Here is a 21,520-nt window from a genome sequence, read left to right on the forward strand (position 1 = left end):
ATGTTTATCGGAACGTAGGTTATTTAACGTATATTAACAACTAAATGTAATGTAAGTATTGTACATTTTTGAGATTTCTATACATATAATGTGAATGATCTGCTCTTACACAATGTTTCTGAGTCGTTGCTTAATCTATGAAACATTTAAAAATTCGTTTTGTTCAAAATAATTTCGTAAGACTAGTCTAAACTTAAAAATAAGATAAGATAGAATTATAAATAATTAGGTAATCATTTAGATTTAGAAACATAATAATAATTGCATGTGAAAACTTGTAACATTAAGTGTATGCGTGAAAATCGTGAGAATGTAGGTAGTAAAATATTTGGTACCTACTTTAGTGTTTGAAATTAATTAAATTATTTGGAAATTGTTGTCCTGTGACTTATTGATTTAATATCAGAATTATCATTATGTATCACATAATTTTAAATCTATTTCTATGTAAGGCACTCAAAAAGGTCTCTTAAAGTGAATGTGTTATTTACATAATTTATGTAAAACACTGTAATCTTAAATAATGTAAACATGCTTTGTGTAGGTACCTATTTAACTAAAAGTAAACTACTCTATGTCTATGGCCATAGGAGTAACAATATATCGGTACTAACATTAAAATAATTGCATGGTCAAACCTGTATTTTGTAAAAAGTGTGCTTTCGTAATTTCAAATAGGTTTTTTTTTACAACGCTGCATGCACAAAAATATCGAAAGTTTATCAGCTTAGTAAAACATTTTTTTTACAAAAATATACTGATATATATTTCTTTAACCTTTGTGTAGTTTTATACATTATAAATGATGACTACAAGATTTGTGTACACAATTAAAAATTACACTTATTCAGTAAAATGATAAAGTGCGTGCAACGCCCAATTTATAACAAGTGCCCAACACGTCATGCTCTACTTGTGTCCATTCAAGTTTTTATTAAGTGTAATAAATTATTAAATTAGGAAAAACAACAATAAATCGAACCAGTGTGTGTAACGTAACATATTTTTCAATTATTTCATTTAGATATTTTTCAATTATTTCATTTAGAAATCCTAGACATATTTCAATAAATTTATCGAAATTGTTATATCATTTATAACAGGATACAATTCATTAACAATAATCATCTGATAATTGTATAGTAGTAACAATAGTGCTGGTCACTTGGTGTAATTAGGGTCCCATCGATATACTGAGGTTACGTGTACTGGCCGCCCGGCGCAGACGCTGCTCACGCCGCCACACCCACGGTACTTTTGTGCTCTTTGAACAATATGAAAGCGCTCGCTGCGTACGCGGCCGTGTTGAAGATACCGAACACCTGCACAAACAAGCAAATATTATTTATGCAACTGAAATCGGAGCCGAGCTTGTGAAATACCATTTGACAACTAAGTTAGCTAACTGGTACTCAATAACACTTTGAAGGGAAATGATTGACGCTGCATTGTCTGAGATAGGATCATAGGATGTACGGACGACAGCACGTCGAGTTAAACACTGTGACATTTCTTGCGTTAGAAATAGGTGCTATTTTGCAATAAAAATGTTTAGTTTGGTGATATCGATTTTAAAAGATTAATGTGTTGCATTGTGCTTCTAATGATAATTTATTGCTAGAAATTAAGACAACAAACAATAAATGTTAATAAGAAACACACTAGTGAGACTCTCTGTAAAAAGATTTAACGTCTGTGTAGGATAGATTTTACATATCTATTATTTTTAGAAGCAATTTCATCTATTTTCATGTAAATACAGTACATAAAGGAATACTTACAGCAGCAGCGACATTAGCACCGTAAAACGATGAGTAAGTATGAGCAGTCGCAGCGAACAGCACTATAAAAGCTATCAGGTACAGAACAGCTTGGATGGCCGTGCCTATCAGCTCCTGTAATATAAAACAAGAAAACTTTCAGTGGAAAATAATGCAACGAGAAACAGTATTTTATGATAAGTAAGTGAAGGTTATTAAGATCAGGAAACTTCTATCTCTTAGTAGAAATTATGATTCACCGTTGTTAGAGATACTAATCTTTAGTCATATTGATTTATAAAACTCTACATTACGTATTTTATCATGACAATATGGAATGAAGAGCAAATCTCTTTCTAAAATTTAACATTGGCGATAAAAATACTGATACATCTTGTCTGTCATTGTTATAAGAGTGATTCATAGAGATACTCACAGATAAAACCCAGTTGATAGGTATCTTCAAGGCCTCCCTGATGCTCAGAAGGTACACGAAACTCCACATCAGCGTGGTGATGAAGCAGGTGACTGCCACGAACACGAACCACGTCGAGTACCACGGCGACGCCAGCGCCATGCACAGAATACCTAAGATCTGGAAAAATTGAAAGATTCTTTTGTTAATAAAAGCTCATTTATGAAGAAATACGTGGAAGTCAACAGTTTCACTAAGAAAATGGTAAAGCTGGTTGTAAACTCAAAACCACACGGCAGAAACCTCGTAGAACCATATTAAATAAAAGGTAAGTATAATTTGTCATTTATAAACTTAAGTTTGTTAGGACGAAAGTTTGATAAATAACCACTCGTTATTTAATAATTACGAGTAATATGTCTGTATGGTTGGTTAGTGTTATGCAATGTCTCGCCTCTGCCAAAAATATACACCGCTTTTACCTTTCTCTACATCATTTATCTTTACTTTTTCGGCGTATATTATAGATACTATCAAGTCAAATGATTCATCTTTTCATATAAACATGGTTGTATTATGTTTCTACGAGCAACGTCCACCAACAACAAATAAATCGGTGATAAGTACCTAACGTCATTCAACAGGAAAATAACACGATTAATTTCCTTCATAAGGAAAATGTCTTTTTTTTTGCTTGATCTGGAATAACATTTTATCTTATAATTTCGCTACATTCTACATTCATGGCTCTTATTAACTAATTCACTTGGAATATTAAATTAAACCTTTAGTTTCTTCGCAGAATAATATCATCTCAGCTGCGTCTGCAGACGAAAAATGATCTGATTCTAGTAAAATGTAAAAAATAGCGGTAACATCCCGGTACCACTAGGGCAACGGTGCGAGGTAAATGTGAGGCATGGCGGGCGCTGCGCCCGCGCAACCGGTTCCACGCGACCCATTGCCGGAACCGCTGGCCTGTCGCAATGCAACATAACAGGTGTTATTTGTAGAAATTCCAACCAATAACCGGACTTCTCTATGAGCATTGCCAATAATTCGTACCGTTCACCTACCCCACATAAATGGCCAATTTTGTAGGAACTTAGCTCATTTCATCAAGCTAGTCTTGGCTTGGCATAATTCAAACACCTACAATACATAACCTAAGTCAAAACCTTTAAAAATATGTAATACAATTTTTATATCATTCGCTGAAAATGTTTTCGCATTTGTTTGAATGGAAGCCTGTTTAGGTAGGTAGGTACTCATTACTCAAGTTAAATTACCTGAGTAGATACCTACTAATATTATTTTAATGAATAGACGTCTGCCCTATGGGAGGAAAATTGTCCTGTGCATTACAACAACACCTTAAGGTTCGAATCAAGAGTGTTTGTAATTTGTAGAGTTAACTAAGTTTTATGTAAGCAAATCACTAAATTCTCATGTATCCATCTTGCCTTATGCCCCGAAACTATTCTTAGATTTGCCTATGTTTTAGCATCATCAACTAAGTCTAGATTTGAGTGTCTGTCATGTTATCATTCGTGTAAACCATAGGTAAGGGTCAATATACCCTAGAAATGCCTAGAATTTACCTGTCACATGAATTACTCTACAGATAGCGCTGTTAGACATAAGTCCCACTAATAACGTGAAAAAGAAGATAAGAAATCCATTTATGGATATCAGGCGTAAATGCCCTGTTATTAGAGCAAATATTTTTACTTTAGGTATAATGAGTAAATTGAACCACGGTTCTCACAGGGTATTACAAAAATGTTAAATACCTTTTATTGTCTCCAATGTTATGAAAACACAAATAGCGAGTTATGAGCAGAAAAATATTTGTGAAGTCATGATATTTGTTGCAAAACAAAGTTGTACATTGAGCGTTCCCATCTGCTCACGGTGCAATCTCGTGACGTAGATCGGGGTCAAAAATGTGTGTCACGTGAGACGCGTGCGCCGTTGCACACAATATGGAGAAAGTGCGTCGCCCACCCGTCGTATGGGTCGCCAGTCGCCACCGCGCCGCGGCACGACCATCAATGGGTTCACAGACCATCAACGCTTTTACACGTTGCAGTCTCGCTCCAAATAACTAAACGTGGCCGGATTTCCGATCCGATAGTCCTCGCTATAAAGGTACGGCACCGTGAGTCGTGGGCATCCCTTCATAAATTACGACGTCAAACAAGGTCAGACGATTGCAGCTTGTCACAGATGCTTGGAAGGGTAGGTACTGTCATAGCATCAAAATTATGCATGTTCTTCTGAGGTCTTTGGGTCAGCCCTCGAATTTTTTAAATGTAAGGTACATATCGTGGGCTTTGTTATTCCATTTCAATAAGAATGGCATCATCGTTATGACTCTTCTTCATCGATGACCCTCAAACAACAGATTTTTCATCTCGTATGTTGTCATGAAACGCAGCGTAGGTTAATGCAAAAACATGTATGTTCATGTAAACGTGAAACGCAGCCTAAGTTCATGCACAAACATCACTAAACCAAAAAACCTTAATCCAAGCTGCAGATCAACAAAGAATATGTTAGGTACATCTATCATTAGAAACCAATTTTTAAGCGCTGCCGAAGCGTGTGCGCCGTGTGGTCATCACAATGGTGCGTATTTATAACCACACCTAAACTGGTTTCGTAAATATGAATTCTTCCTTTGTATGTGTACAAAATGATTGCGGAAAATGTATGCGATGACGAAAGAAACTAATTTACGATACTCTACGATGGCCATATTTATTACATTCATCATTTAACGCGTCCAGTCAGATAATCAATAGACCTATTTACTTACTTAAATATTATCTTTGTTAAGGTATAATTTTATTTATTAAACAAACGTTGCAAATACATCAGCAAATTAATTAGGTATATGCCTTTTAATAATTTATTTCAAACAGCACGAAAGAAAACGTTCTGAAAGCACTGAAAGTAAAAGTCTAGTCTCATGTCACGTACTGCTCTAAATGCAAATTTTACTACTCATGAAGTTCCAGTAGAACAATAAATGTATAATCTGTCTGTAGGTAAAGTGGCAATGGCGACTCTGTAGGTTAATTAATTCACAACACAGCGATCAATACTTTCTCTTTGTAGAAACCAGTCATTTATATGTTTATCGGCAAACAGTAAAAGTTTTCTATAGTTTTAGGTGCTTATTAAACATTCATTTCAGTTAAAGAAATTTCTGTTTCTTAAGTTAGTCTTCATCGACTTTAGTTATTCCAGTTTGTAGAGACTTATCACATTCGCAAACAAGATATAAGATGTAATAATAATAATGAACTTAGAACTTAGCCTGCGAAGTGTTTTCATGCATTGCATGAGTGAAACAACTCATTATTTTATTTTTAAACATAATAACATAAAATTATATCTTACATTAAAAGGACAATGTTCGTTCTCCATACATTGTTCGCCTAAGAACCAACAATTTTGACATATTACTACCCGAAAGCGAAATAATACGATTCTGTGTGTAAGAACAATGATTCCTGATGGACACTTGCCATAAAATTAATGATTAAGAATATTAAATTACAGCGATTTTATAATATGTCGTTTATGACAACATGGCGTCTAATGTATTGTGTGAATGTATGAACACCGATTCGCGAAAAATGTTTTGTATTGTCGTCACGCCGAGTCGCAGCCAAATAGTATAAAATAATAGAACAAGTTTTAGAAATACAACTCGGCATTCCACTTTCATAATATGCCCACATATTGCACGTAAATAAACAACATGAATCGTAGGTTGTTTCCACCCTTGTCATCTGACACATGAAATAAACTCCTATTGTATTATAGATATCGAAGCCGAATCGTATATAATAATAGAATGGGTTTTGGAGATCACTCGGGGTTCCACTTTTATAAAATACCTACATATTGCATAAAAATAACACGAATCATGAGTTTTCTTTTCACCATTTACATCTGACACGAGATAACAAACTCCTATCTCCATGACAACCGTCGTAGTCTATGCCAAAGACTACAATATTTTAAGCAAGAAGTTTCAAACCTTAGCGGCTACAGTAACCCCTGGGCCACATACATCGTGACATTCGGTCGACACCGGAACGAAGTCTTGCGATTATGCAAAAAAGCACCGTATTCTAGTGCGGCTATATCACGTTCAACCGGGGTTTTAATTCGACTAAAGTCCTGACTAAAGACTGGAAGAAAATACGCCGCATTGTATGAGTTCGTGTTCGTTAAAGCGGCTTCAGATCTAGAGCCTACATAGTTTTCTTTCCAATAATATCCGAAGGTACCGCTGCATGATCTTTACAACAAAAACGGCAATAGTTATTAAGGTGCCAAAATTATATGATTACTTTGGCACGGTATTATACACGTTCGAAGATTTGTCATTTCCATTCATTTCATCATCATCATCATCATTTCAGCCACAGGACGTCCACTACTGAACATAGGCCTCCCCCAATGACTTCCACATCGCACGGTTGGTAGCGGCCTGCATCCAGCGCCTTCCCGCTACCTTTATCAGGTCGTCGGTCCACCTTGTGGGTGGACGTCCCACGCTGCGTTTTCATTCATTTATTATTTTCTTAAAGTGCCGGAAAAAAAATAGTTTCTAGCTGTCCCAGCAACTTCGTCAATAAAAAGTTGTCTTGTCTTATCTTTAAAATCGTAATATTAATTTCTGAAGGTATCCTGTTTGACACCTAATAATATTATTTGACATAGCTGGCTCGGCGAATTTCGGCAAATTAATTTTGACATTGCAAAATATGACTTTTGATAGGTTTATCATAGAATTCGGCGGGGATATCCTCACGGAGGAAGTTCGAAAAATGGCGGAACAAGATCTTATAATAATGCAAGGCTGAAGCTGTAACGCGCGTGCTCCTACGTGTAATCCGGCGAGTATACAATAAATAGTAATGTATGGTAAATAGTGATACAGGCACCTCCCGCGACCTTCACCAGATCGTCGGTCCACCTAGTGGGAGGCCTGCCCACGCTACGTCTTTCGGCTCGTGGTCGCCACTCAAGAACTTTCCTGCCCCAGCGGCCATCAGCTCTACGAGCTATCCCGTCTATGTCTATATGCGCTACGATTACAGGGTATCATTTTGTATAGTCGCAAGACTTCACTCCGCTGCTGTCAAATCAATGTCGCATAATTTTATCGCAATGTGTGTGGCCCTTGGCCAAATCACAGAAGCCTATGCGAAGAAAGAGCACTTGAATGACAATGAAAATCAGGGTTACCATTTTATAAGATCTCCTCACTATTGAGGGTAACAAAGTAACAATAATCTAGCCATTAATTACATTTATTACCTATACGAGAAAGTAAAGCAACATGCGGTTTTATTTTAATTTGTAAAATATTTGTAACAGTTTGTTCTAAGTTTAGTTTTACAACAGTATTGCTGTTTCAGCTGTCACTGTGAAGCTTTGGGAAAATAAATAAATAGAAAAAATATTAACATAAATATTTATTTAAGTTTTTATGTTCATTATCATAATAAATGCCAATTTAAGTTACACTGTGTGACAGTCTTTGACACTAAACAAACTCTTCAGCTTAATAATACCTACCTACAGGGCGTTTTTATAGTTACTCTTGCTAATGAAACAAGAAGGGTTGATTCTACTACTGAAATACAACTACTTTTCTTACAGGACCATTATCAAATTCTCAAAAAAATTCACATCCTCGTGATGGTGATAATTTCTATGGAGGGGTTTTTTTTTATATTCGGTCTCTTGGGATAAGTTATTCCATTTGAGCAGTAGAATTAATCCTTTTTATTTGATCACATATAAAAATAACACAAGTGTTTAGGAAAACTTCTTCTTTGGTATGGTATCACCACGGAGTTATAATGGTGGCAACTGTATCACTGACTTGTAACTTTCAAACAGTATGAATAATAAGGGCTCCACATTGGTTTTCTTTCTGAAAAAAGGCTTTCACTTTTAGTACTAACCCTTTAGCACTATTTCATTGAAATAAAAATACAATAAACGCACAGAAGACTGAAATTGAGTCAACTGACGTGACATTTATAATTTGTTGACATTATGACAGTTTGACAAGACTAGGGATTGAAAAAGTTTTAGTTGAAAAAGTAAAATGACAATTTATTAAAACGATTCACAAGGATATAATCGATTAAAAATATTTATAAAATGTTCTGATACTTGCCTGTAGCCATTATCCAATCCTGGTTTCTACTGAAAAACTACCTCGTGGCAAGATTTTAATAAAATAATAAAATCTTTATCTTCTCTTTCACAATCTATAAAAGTTCATTTGGTCTATTATTATACATGTGCTATGAATGAGGGTTTTCGCGATTGAAAAATCCGCGAGATGGCAATACGTAGACGCGAGGTCCAAATGCTGCATGATGGGATTTTTCAATCGCGAAAACCCTCATTGGCATAGATTATGAGAGACTGGCAACTATACTAGGTTGATATAGGTATGTTTCTCTCACTTCAACTGGCATTGGATTCAACATCGGATTCTGACACTTTTACAGTTATGATACCATGAATATCAGTTTATGGTCCTAATTATTTTTATTTTATTTACGACCTTCGACCAGTTGGACACTTTAGATAACTTCTTGTAATAGTGTCAATATCTTTTTAGCTTTTAACGCAAATCTAGTCTTCAAAGCAATTTAATCGATTTTTTTTTTCAAAATCGATATTTTATTGTCTATGATGGCCGCAGGAACATCACTATACATGGACTCCCAGCAATAAAGTACGGTAATGCCTCGTACAGATTTTATCGGCAAAAATTATGGAACTTGATAGGTTTTAGACCATGCCAAGCACCAAAACGTCCGGAAGTTGTAATAGTATTATAGAATAAACGTTAAAAGACTTATTTATTTAATTTTTCAATGCTTAAGTGTCCATTAGAATGAAAGGGTGCTTAATGAATTAAAAAAAATAGAAAATAATTATGATGGGTTCATGTTTTTGGGCGGTTTTTTAGGCGATTTCTGACAATGTCCTTTAAAACTAAAAATCAAGGTTGTACCGAAAATAGGTATAAAATATATGTAAAGCCCATCTCCGCACTGATATATCTACCTACTGAGAATCAAGAACTTAACTAAGTAACTAACCTATCTCGGCCAATGCAATTGAGTGAAAGAAATTGCAGTAAAGTACAGTAAGGTCCGGATTCTTGAACAAACATCAATCAAGTTGGTCACGCTGTTAATCATGTCAGTTCATATAACTATCCTTAACCAATATCCTACAGGACTAGATAAAATATGACGATTCAATTACTTAAAAATATTATTCAATTAAATAAAATTCATTTTTGTTCCAGAAATACTAAACATTATGATATCATTCAACTGCAGGAAGTAACTATGACTTATACCGATATACATTTTACATAAAAAAGTTAATATTTTTACAGCCAGATATCTTTACACTCTGTCAATTCAATAAGCACCATGTGACGTTACATCGTGATAAGAAAAATTGGTCGACCGATTTGACGCACATATAAAATAACTACGATAGCTGCATGTTTATGGTGGCAATGCAAACACATTTAAATATATCAAAGTTGTCTCAAGAACACTGCCAGGAGCATAATATTGGTCATCCAAATATATTAAACAGCTACGAACACGTCATCTCTATGAAAACGTGACCTTACGCGCCAGTATAACTCTCTGATGTCATCAATCAAGTGGTGTTACGAAGTGAACTGAAGACAATGTTTTAAAGCAGACTTCATTAGAGTTAGACATGTCATCCGTGACGGCATCAAGGACATCGAACTCTATCGAATTAGGTAGTAGGTAAGACAACTTTTATAATAGGTAAGCACACAAACTTAGCGCTTAGCGCAAATACTTAAGAGTGGTTTGTTGAGTTTAGTTTCTAGGTAAAATGCCTACTTTATGAACTTAACATTACTGTACATAGACACACTTTATTATTAAACCACCTGTCACTTTGCTCTACCGCTACGGTCACAATAAAACTTATCTATCACGACTATACATGACTATTTGAAATCATTGAGGTTAAATTATACTATCTCTAACATCATGACTTAGAGTTTAGAAAACATAGCTGCCTGGTATGTTCCCAAGTTCACAGACAATAAGGAAACTAATTAACTGCTACACTAAGGGTGGGTTGCACCATCTTACTTTAACTTTGACAAACCTCAAAAATCTGTCAAACTCCATATAAAAAGCACCGGTTATCGTTATAGTTACCGTTAAAGTTAGGTGGTGCAACCCAGCCTAATATATTTAAAATTAGTTGATTCAATAAAAACCTAAGGAGGACTTGGTCTAGAGAAGAAGTGAATACTTGTACTTGATAGAAAATGCTAGTAACATTTGCATAATAGGTTAACACAACTATGCAGAACTGTAGGCGATAAAAAATAAATTCGTGGGTAACCAATTTCGTAGGTAGACGGCAAGGACGACATAATCATAGTGCTTACATACCTGCTTAGCCCACACAAGCAATTCGAATGTGACCAAGTTATGCCGTTTGCAAGCCTTGTAAGCGTGGGTACTACGACCAAAGTATGCAGCATATTATTTAAGACATCGAACCAGATAATGGGAATTAAAGGAGCGCTATAAAATACTGACCTACTCGAGCCCAGAAATCTTTGGAAGCCCAAAGTGTCACGTATTGCGACAGAAGGAGACATAGACACCTAGGCCAAAGATGCAAGCCACGATAAAGTTTTATCGACCCATTTTGTCGATTTGCACGATAATCCAATACATTTACGCCCGATTCCTATATTCAATCCTTGTCCAAATCCGGATTACAACTGTCAAATTGAATTCAGTTTAGATTATATTTCCAAAATGTTCGACGCATTTACACTTTAATATTGTTTAAATAGTCTTATAAACAACTAGCTGACCCGGCGAACTTTGTTCCGCCTTAATGACAATAAATAAGCAGACTTTTTTTTTAATTTCGAACGGGATAAAAAGTATCCTATGTCCTTCTCCTGGCTCTAAACTACCTCCCTGACAATTTTCAGCTAAATCGGTTCAGCCGTTCTTGAGTTATAAGTGGAGTAACTAACACGACTTTCTTTTATATATATAGATATAAAAATGTAAAAGCATCAAAAACCGCAGATATTTTGGCCAAAAACATTTTAAAATTTGACAGTTGACAATCCAAATCCGTCCAATTTAGATTAAGATTGAATATAGAAACCCAGCATTAGTAGGCACGCACATAGTTGATTTTTAGTTGGCCGATAGTTGTGCCCGATTTTAAATTGTATGAAGAATCGGCCAAATCGAATCGGCGTAGTGTGCGCACTCCCATACATGCCCATACTGATCAACTGCCCGACTAAACTATCGGCCGACGAAAAATCAACGGTGTGCGCCTACTCTTAAAATCATCGTTATGATTTTATCATGGCATGCTTTCTAGCATGGCTGGACGACCGACACTCTACCAAGAAGGCTAATTTTAAAAGCAAAGATCAATAATCTCATAATGTTACACCAGCAAGTTTTGAAAAAGTGACAGTGACTATAGAACCGTATATATGTTACGGTCAAAGTGATAAATGTGAAAATTATGAATAATCGCCGGTTATTATGAATAATCACCGCATGATTTGGTAAATGTGATTAATATGAGGTCCTTTATGTGTGTATAAAACTAAATAGGCGGCTTAGGGGTGGCCCAAGGGCCACCCCCGCCGCACCTTAACCTATTTTTCACTTTAAATCAAAACATTATGTTATAGGCATCATGGAAAAGTAATATTATGCAAGAAACATTCCAAACTCATTATGCCAAATTATATTAATATATGATATCTAAACGTTCAAAAGTTTGGCTGTACACGAGCACGTACAAAAGATGTTGTTCTCTTTTATGAAATTTGTTGGTACTAAGGTTGAATTACTAAATAATCACTGTTAAATGTGATTAATTTATCACTTTTACCGCGACTGTCGGTAATTATTCATAATAACCGGTTATTATTAATAATTTTCAATTTATCACATTAACCGTAACATATACATATATATTGTACCCGCTGTATACTGTAAATGGGGTTTGAGGCTTTGAAACCCAAAGTTTAATAATACTTTTATTAAGATACAATAATAATGAAAAGGTCAACGGTAACAGAATGAGAGGTCACTGGTTTATAGTTGTTTACATGCACAATTAAAATTCGTAAAAACATATTTTACAATAATCATCCAACGTACGACGTGTCAGCAGAAACACGTTTGTCAAGTAATCAGCGAAGTGACTCATTAAAACAAGTGATAATAAGTATTGTAAAAAACCTAATACGGATATACCTTTTTCGCGTCGGCGTCGATGTTACTTTTAAGAACTAAATTATGTTATCATCACAAAATATGCCGTTCTTAAAAATAACATATTTCATGGTTTAGGTCATCATCAATATGATTCAAATGGACTCACGACGTTTATACAGTGTGAGTCACGTTAAAGTGTACATATGAAAATAGATGAAACTAGACCTATTTTTATCGACAAAAAAGAGGTCAAAAATTTTTTGAGATTTTTTTTTAATTTTTTATAGAATTTTTTTTCTTCCAATTACTTATTGTAAAGAAAACGTAATAACTTTTAAACTAAGCGGTATATCCTGATAAAATAAAAACAGTGATAATGCTAAATAACAGGCAATACTAAAACAATACAAAAAATACACCAAAAATGCCAACAAATAATAAAAAATGATGCTTTTTGAAAAAAATCTGCTTAAAAATTCGTATTTTTTTGGTTATTTAATAAATTTCTCCAAAAATGCCCCTATAATAGATGGTTTTTATTACTTTTTATTATTCTCTATCGTATTACTTTTGTAAAACTAAAAATCACATGTCTCTATCCCTATCACAACATTTGCTATGATCGTTTGAACAAAGGCCTGCCACCACATTTTTCTCCGCTACAGGTAGAGACAATTTTAATTTTAACTCAAATGCTTATTTTACTTCGAAATCTTTTGTTTTTATTTAAAATCTAACTTGTCTTTATCAAAATTACAAATCTAGAGTCACTTTCAGTTCCGTTGTTAACGAAGCGTTGAATGGCGCGCCCGGAGAGGCTTAGTTCAAACGATCATTGCAAACGTTGTGATAGGGATAGAGACATGCAATTTTTGGTTTTACAAAAGTAATACGATAGAGAATAATAAAAAGTAATAAAAACTACCTGTTATAGGGGCATTTTTTGGAGAAATTTATCAAATAACCAAAAAAATACGAATTTTTAAGCAGATTTTTTTCAAAAAGTATCATTTTTTATTATTTGTTTGCATTTTCTAGGTATTTCATGAATTTTTTTAGTATCGCCTGTTATTTAGCATTATTACTGTTTTCATTTTATCAGGATATACCGCTTAGTTTAAAAGTTATTACGTTTTCTTTACAATAAGTAATTGGAAGAAAAAAAATTCTATAAAAAATTAAAAAAAAAAATCTCAAAATTTTTTTGACCTCTTTTTTATCGATAAAAATAGATCTAGTTTCACATATTTTCATATGTACACTTTAACGTGACTCACACTGTATAATACTTTTAAAGGACTTTAAAGTAAAATAACTAGTTAAGAATGGAATGTCAATTTTCATCAAGATCGTGTTCACGCTCGGAATGACGCCATCGCCATTCTAGTCTCTACATTAAGTAGTCTAACTTTATTAGTAGCTGCAGGTAGATAACTTATACTTGACTAGCTGCTGCCCGCGTCGTTTGTCGCAAATTTAGGAATCTGTAGCGATAAGACCGCCTAAATTGTACCAATCCGATTGATTGTATTTTTTTTAATTAAGTAGGTATCCGTTTTTATGTGCTGCCTATCTATTGTGCGATACAAGGTATCTGTCTCTACATAGGAGTAACCTTACTGACTACATCAAGGCCACATGTCAAATTTCTCAACTGAAGAACTTTATTTACTTTCTTTAACTGAAGAATTAACTTGTCATTTTTACATATTTCCCATACTGAAGCTGTCCTGACTCCTGCTGCCGTGAATAATTAAAAATTAATTTCATGTAAGACGTATTCGTCTCTACATTCAGCTTAAGACTAACTTTATTTTTCAGTTCGAAGGGGCTCGCTTGCCCCCTGGATGTTTAGTCTTCGAGTCGTTCCTGTTAACCCAGCATAACAATTCTTAGCAAGCACATCTTGCAATCTTTGGATGCAGTTCTCTTTGTATTCAAAACTAAATAAATATTTTCTTTGATTAAAAAATCTATCTACACTATTAAGAGTAGGTACTTTCCCTTCAGGTGGCATTACCACTTTGTACCTACTTATAGTTATTTTCAAGAATAGTAGTAGTAATGTACCTCCTATGTTACAGGTCTCTACTACATGGGTTGTAAACACCTCTGACATAATTTGTCCATTTAATCGATGCCACAATATGTGCCCTTTGAGTTGCAAATCGGCTTTACTTATTGTCACTGGCTAACTCTACCGTGAACACAGCCGTCAACCCCGCCTTATCTTCGCAACAGTTCCTATCGATTTCAAATTATTATTAACCTTGATACAAACGACTTGCTCACATGAGCTGTACACATAACGCGTTATGAAAATTGATCGAAAGTTAGGTATTTCAATTTCAATAGTCTCGTTTTCACTTCCGTAACGCGGTTACTCCATACCCGCTTCAATAATTTGCTCGATAAAGCGAAACCAACCAATGTTTATAAACAATCTTGAATCACAGTCTTCTGATAACGAATTTAAGTTTGTAAAGCTTAAAAGCTGCTGCTTGATTCTCTGGATTCTTGATTTTTATTGACCTAATATAAAATAAGACATTCCTCACAAACACTCTAGCAGTGTGTAACCTACCTAACCGTTAAATTCAGTTTTATACAAGTATGTATCCACTAGTATCTCTACTCTAGTCTATTAATTTTTCAAACGACTTCAAACTAGTTTTTCGTGACATTACACTTTTTATTATTATCTCAATGAAGAGAAAGCTTTATTTACAAAAACATTTACGAGTATCTACGAGGTAGGCCATGCTTGTGCGTGGCATACTAATTTAGAAAGAAAGAAAGAAAGAAAGAAAGAAAGAAAAAATATTTATTTAGAGAGATAGACCGCCATTTTTTTCCAAAATGTTACTGTTTTAAGACTTTATCCCGAACTGAAGTGAAAATTTATAAATGAGAAAATAATGAGAAATCAACCTTTTACCTATAAAATAAGAGGAAAATCCTAGTAATAACTAATTTTAAATTGGACTCTACTTCTTGATCGTTCGTGACTATGTTATGTACCTACCTAGGAATAGGTAATACATAGCTATAATTCAGTGCAGTTGTGTGAAACACAGCATGCAAGGCAATGTTAAGTAAATGACTTAGGTCATTAGTGGTGTGTACACACACGCCACGTAATAAAACAATGATGAACACAGTTCGCAAGAAACCGTACGGTGCAGTGAGCACCGACTGCGGTCAGATGCGCTGAGCACACGCACATAACGGGACTTCTAAGCTAGCATTGATAATAATACATTCTTTTAAACCACAAAATAAAGGCTTATTAAAGTCGACCACAGAGATTGCTCTGGCAGAGGTAGACAATCAAGCTGTTGAAGTCACTACGGAGAATTGAAGCTCATAAATGGACTGCACTGTTTAATCGACGATCCGATGTGATGTCGCACGCAACGCGACACATCGCTTTGATGTGTGTTGGCTCTAAAGTAAACCTCTGCAATTGTTCATATGGCATTAGGCAATTCAAGAATAGAGCATGTGATTGAAGCTAATGAATGGACCACATTTTCTAGAGTAAATGAATCATAGAGTCAAAGGTCATGTTACCACGACACCCATGTCCTAAATATCATCGCATTCATCACTTGTAATTTAATTGCCACTGTAATTCGAGGAATATTCCTCTATTAATCTTTATTAGCTTACCCATTAAGTTCAAATTTAACCGGCGACGCACGTTCAGCAGGGTGGAGCACTACGAATAGCGAATCTGGCTTGTGATAAAAAAAGACGATAATTCACAAACATTACGTCAGTTAATAACCTTGAAAATGTCTTGAAAGATATTGAATGCAAGGTAGGTGCTTTGACCCAAACAAAAACTAACGGCGTCCCTAATGGGCTGCCTTGGAGGTTCGGAATAGAATGTCCAGGTAGCTGTTTTTACCCCACACAATACACGAGCCACGTTCGACTAGGTAAATAAAGAGAACAAGAGATGAGCATCTTCCGAAAATAGCGACTGCCGCCGTGGCGTCAGATAAATATAAACTGTAGTAAATGCGATTAAAAGTGTGACATAACGAAAGATTAAACCCGTTTCATACATCTTAAACTTCATAGCTTATAAAAAATTGTGTTTAAGTAAATTAAACTGAGTTTCTCAAGCTGGCGTGGCCAGTTGCGTGATATTAGCAAACACAATAGGTATATCAGCAGCTACACAGATCACTATTTATACTTACGTTTTATGCTAATCAACTGTGACAGTCCTTGAGCTTATATTGTTCTCGCATGCCGCCATTGACTATTTAAGTAATTACTTATTCTTTTTCTTTAGATCAATGTATACATAAAAACGTTTTCAGAATGAAAAGAACACATAGGTAGGTATACAAGTGAAAAAGGAGAGTTCTGGCGATATTTGCCAATGAATCGTTACTCAAATAAAAATACTTACTGCTTAGTAGTACTTATTAAATACTCTACCTAGGTACTATACTTACAGTATTCTTACTTAAAATTTTTATCTCACGACAGTACTGACATCATAATGAAAACACGTAAGAAACAATGACTAATAAATTGAGTTCTCGCAAGATGCGCTCTGTTTTGCAACGAGTTTTAAGTACCTACCTAACCACCTATTTTATATGGCATCTCATATGTATTCCCTCGGAAATCTTCTTTAAATTCACAAATGACTTTGCTACCTCTCGTGATTATAGCTAATTAACCAATTTACAAGTAATAAGCACCAATAAATTTATAGGTAAATGTTGAGCATGATAGAGGCGACAACTTCCTTAGTGGGAGAGAATAGTATGACAATTTTAGCTTACTCGTATTTTGGAATTTGAATGCTAGAAATAAAATGTGTGCGTTTGAGATGTCTCTACATAAACTAAAATCTATTGCAAATAAAGATGATTCGCTAATTGAATAGATATATCCCATCAAAAACAATACTTGTCAAAAAAACCAAGTCTCGCAACTCAGTTGTTCTACGGTAAAAAGTTGTGAGATCCATGTAATACCAAGTCCAGGCCAAGAAATCTTTAACGTTTTACATAAATTATTGACTTGGCCATCGCACTAAATAATTTAATTTACACGTGTTTTCATGCGATGGCCAAGTCAATATATTTATGTAAAACGTTAAAGATTTCTTGGCCTGGACTTGGTATTACATGGATCTCACAACTTTTTACCGTAGAACAACTGAGTTGCGAGACTTGGTTTTTTTGACAAGTATTGTTTTTGATGGGATCTCATTTCTTTTTGTATTTTGTAGACACCAGTTATGTATCTAGAAAACTGGACCGAAATTAAAAAATTTTACTCGACTTGGCGGTTGCGCTACCGTGCCCCCAAATATTTTAGTTTTTCCTTGATTCATACACCAAACACTACTTATATTCCAAATTTGAAGCTTCTAGGTCTGCTAGAAGTGCCTTAGAGTTTTGATGATCGGTGAGTCAGTGAGTCAGTGAGTCAGTGAGTGACAAAATTAAGTAACTTTGACCCGTTATAATTCTTAAACTACTGGTTCAAATTGAATGAAATTTTAAATATACCGTGTCTTTACAATGCCTGCATAGCTAATGAAAATTCAGCCTTCTAGTTTTATCCACAACGAAGTTACAGGCGGTCGAAAATGGCCTGAATTGCTTCGAGAAAAGGATGGTACGGCCGTGCCGCTTTTTTGCTCGACTTGGTGGGGGCACTGCCGTGCCCCCAGATTTTTATTTGGGTGCTTTGTTACAAATGAAAACCATTAGAGAACTAGCTTTTCACACGAAAAATTTGAAATGTCTACTCAAATTTAGGCCTTACGCGTACATTAGTGAAAGTTAAGTAATACATACTTAGTTGTGTATTCTATTCTCATACTCGTAAGTTTGCCAAGAATCGAGCGAGTGAAATGAAAAGAAAACTACAAGCTTGTACCGGCTTAAGACCGGTAGACGACACCACTCCGACTCCATAGGCAGGCGCAGGCGCTGGCCACTTACGGCTTACGGCGATGCCGAACCACATGTAGACAGAACTACTTTCATTTCGATGCCAGCTTTCACCCGCGTCGCTCTCAAATAAAAGTTACGAATGCAAAATTTTAATAGCTCGTTAATATGGTCGCACTTTGCCGACGCATGTTCGTTGCCCCGTACATACATGGTTAAGCAACCTCGAAAGTTTTTACGTCACCTCTCTAAACACCGCCGCAATGAGGCGACGTACACTTGCAAACTAGCAAACTTACGTTCTTTTTGGAATGTTCCTAGAGTTAGATAAAATTTTCTCTATTTTTCATAACTGACAGAGTTTGTAATAGGGTTATTAATTATTATTATGCTCCATACATACTCCATAGTTGGTAATAACTGCATGTAAAGCATTTAAAAGCATTAGTTTATCGTTATCGTCATTGGCCTGGATTTTCCCTGGTTATCTGTGATTTGTGCAGCATATTTTCCTTTTCAAGGCAATGCAAAGGTTCACTAGCTTTTACTGCTAACAGCTTGTAAACTCTCGTTGAGAAGAGCTCCATATTTAACTAAGCGTTTTGTCATGCACAAGTCATACATAAACAATATCTTCATAATAATCTACTTCTACGTAGGTCAAGAAAGGCGCATTTAAAAAGTTTTCAATCTCCCTGGCAAGAATTGAAAATTCCAGCGTGCGTTTATGTGGTCAAAACAATTAAAGAAATAATTAGAATATTTTCAGGACCACTGTTAATAATGATTAATAGTAGCAACTTGGTCATTGACTTAAAAGTTCATGGGTCAACGCTTTCAGTCTCACGCCATGGCTTTTTTTGTAATTAACCGAATATTTAACTGTAAACCAGCTATTGACCTTTACAGCGACGTCTAATTATACGATAAAGTTACTTTTATTGTACCTAAGTTCTTTACAAAATCATCATGAGGTTATAATTTCCTACTTTATTTTGAAATACGATTAGGTACATAAAATAATCGGTTTGCAAATACAATGGTTACCAGGCATGTTTGTATGCTTCATTTGTTTAAATAACTGAAAATGCATTCAAGTTAACCAAAGGCTTGCTCTAACGCTTCACCGAGTATTTAAAATGCGTGTTCAACTGTGTAACGAACGTATTGGTACAATTGTGTACTACTCTATTTTAGTCTAATGGTTTTTGCATTGTAAGTTCGATTACCAAACCGTTTTGTTTCCATTATGTTGGTATGTGACAAGGAGTATTATTAAGGTAATGGAAATTTTAACGAACACAAATAATTTGGAAGTAATTAACTGCAAAAGGAGTATCAGTTTTTAAGCTTATTAAGCATACCTAATCCAAATAAACCAATGCAGTTTATTTAGTTAAAAATCAAATCAAATGATTTTGAATTGTCTGCGGTTGCGCTTATGATGACTATGAAGACGTCACTCAGTTTGAAGCGGTAATGGTGGCTAATGAATATGCAAATAGCGTTTAATTTCCCACCTACTAAAGTATATAGTACCTAGGTGGTAGTAATATGTTAGTAGCTAATACCTGTGTACTTCCAATTGTAATATCTTAGCGTTATACAAGGCCTGCGGTCCCAGGTAAACGCTGGATGATATCAGCACACGTAGGCGATCAGAACACGCCTTATTTGAACTTATGACTGTCCCAATATAATTTATAACTGAGAACTCGCTATTTGTGTAATTTTTGCCCATTCATTTAATTTACTAATACTAACTAAGACATCGGACATTAACAGATCTAGGCTAGCTAGCTATTTAAATCCACAACGATAATTAAGGTCTTAAGGAGTAGGTACTCGTAGTATAGAAGGTAGCGCTCTATTACCTATAGATATACCTAGGTAGAAGATACGCCTTTAATTGCATAAAGTAACAAAATGTTAATCTTTTGTGTACCTATACTAAGGATACACGCTTAATTGATATGAATGGTTCATTGTGCACCAGTTATGGCCTGACAAGCCTATGGATAAGCTTTCCTGTGTGGTTAAAGAAACCAAAGTAAGTAGAAACGTAAGTAGTACGTACGTGACTTTACCAATTTCTGTAACTCACGTCAATTGTTTTCAAGGTTCATCCAAACGCAGTAAAGACGTAGCAAGTAAGTAGGTGGCTGCTAAGTAAATAAAATTATGTTTACCTGGAAAAAATAATTAGCTAGGTGCTAAAGTAATAGTTTGTTCATAGATATGACCTCGATTAATTATTATGACATCTCAATTAAGCAAATGCAAGCATATACGTGAATACTAATTGTACTTAATTAATTCGACGATTATTGATTATATCACAAGACTGTACAACTCAACCAGCATTCCAGACGTCGGCAAACAACTACGTAGGTAGGTAATACCTACTTAATGTTTTTTTTAAAAGGCTCTCTGAATCCGTCTTATAATGACCTATTGAACTTAAAGCTAGTAGATGATACCTCTTCATTTGAAACTAGTGGCTAGAGAGGCCAATTCAAAGTAACGTAACGTAAAAGTAAGAATGTCACAGACGTAGACAACACAAACTATAAAACAGGTTTACCAAGGACTTGCCGACGACTAAAGCAAATTTGAGGGAAAATTGTAGAGCTAATGCATTAATAAACTTATCGCACAAAATATACGAGTCTAAAGTAGGTTACTTACCAATTCGACAACTTTGAGTAGGCCTGGAGGAGTTTTGAAGTAGTCGATGTTGAATTTGAGCCATTCAAGCGCATTTCCCTGTTGCTGTTGCTGCTGCTGCGGCGGCGCATTGGGCTTGTTGTGATCCACGGTTACCACTGTTTCGGGTGCCATCATTGTCTAAATTTCAGGTACTGGCAGGTACTGGTAAATTTTATTAGTATGTACGAAATGAGAACACGAACACAGACACTAAACTTCAGCACACAGTGGGCGCGAGACACATTTTCGTCCGGTGGCGGCGAGCGTAGTTCGAAGCGGGCAGCGCGCAACTGCCGACACAAGCTGAGCAGAGGCGTAGCTAACTAGAACGCTGACGGAGGCAACCACGCGTGCTACGACTATGCTCGCGGC

General features: G+C 35.3%; 1 protein-coding gene and 1 long non-coding RNA gene across 2 annotated transcripts; both read right to left on the bottom strand.

Moving 5' to 3' along the window:
* Positions 1 to 320: 320 nt before the first annotated feature.
* Positions 321 to 21,448, bottom strand: LOC135071827 (CKLF-like MARVEL transmembrane domain-containing protein 4). The gene is made up of 4 exons (XM_063965654.1): positions 21,128 to 21,448; positions 2,197 to 2,355; positions 1,782 to 1,895; positions 321 to 1,322 (listed from the first exon to the last, which is right to left on the bottom strand). The coding sequence occupies exons 1-4, from the start codon at positions 21,281 to 21,283 to the stop codon at positions 1,233 to 1,235; spliced, it is 519 nt and encodes a 172-aa protein (XP_063821724.1). The 5' UTR covers positions 21,284 to 21,448; the 3' UTR covers positions 321 to 1,232.
* LOC135071829 (uncharacterized) lies at positions 7,662 to 9,126 on the bottom strand. Its single transcript, XR_010257332.1, has 2 exons — positions 8,390 to 9,126; positions 7,662 to 8,140 (listed from the first exon to the last, which is right to left on the bottom strand). It is a non-coding gene; the product is annotated as an uncharacterized LOC135071829 (long non-coding RNA).
* Positions 21,449 to 21,520: the final 72 nt, after the last annotated feature.

The sequence above is a fragment of the Ostrinia nubilalis genome, chromosome 5 (assembly GCF_963855985.1).
Source record: "Ostrinia nubilalis chromosome 5, ilOstNubi1.1, whole genome shotgun sequence".
NCBI lineage: Eukaryota > Metazoa > Arthropoda > Insecta > Lepidoptera > Crambidae > Ostrinia > Ostrinia nubilalis.

Bases quoted from the DNA above. Each gene is read 5' to 3' on its own strand.
- LOC135071827 (XM_063965654.1), bottom strand. From the start codon at position 21,283: ATGATGGCACCCGAAACAGTGGTAACCGTGGATCACAACAAGCCCAAT. The intron at 2,356-21,127 runs GTAAGTAACCTA...CAATTTTTCCAG, and splicing joins TACTCAAAGTTGTCGAATTG to ATCTTAGGTATTCTGTGCAT. The intron at 1,323-1,781 runs GTAAGTATTCCT...TTGTTTGTGCAG, and splicing joins GTGCTAATGTCGCTGCTGCT to GTGTTCGGTATCTTCAACAC.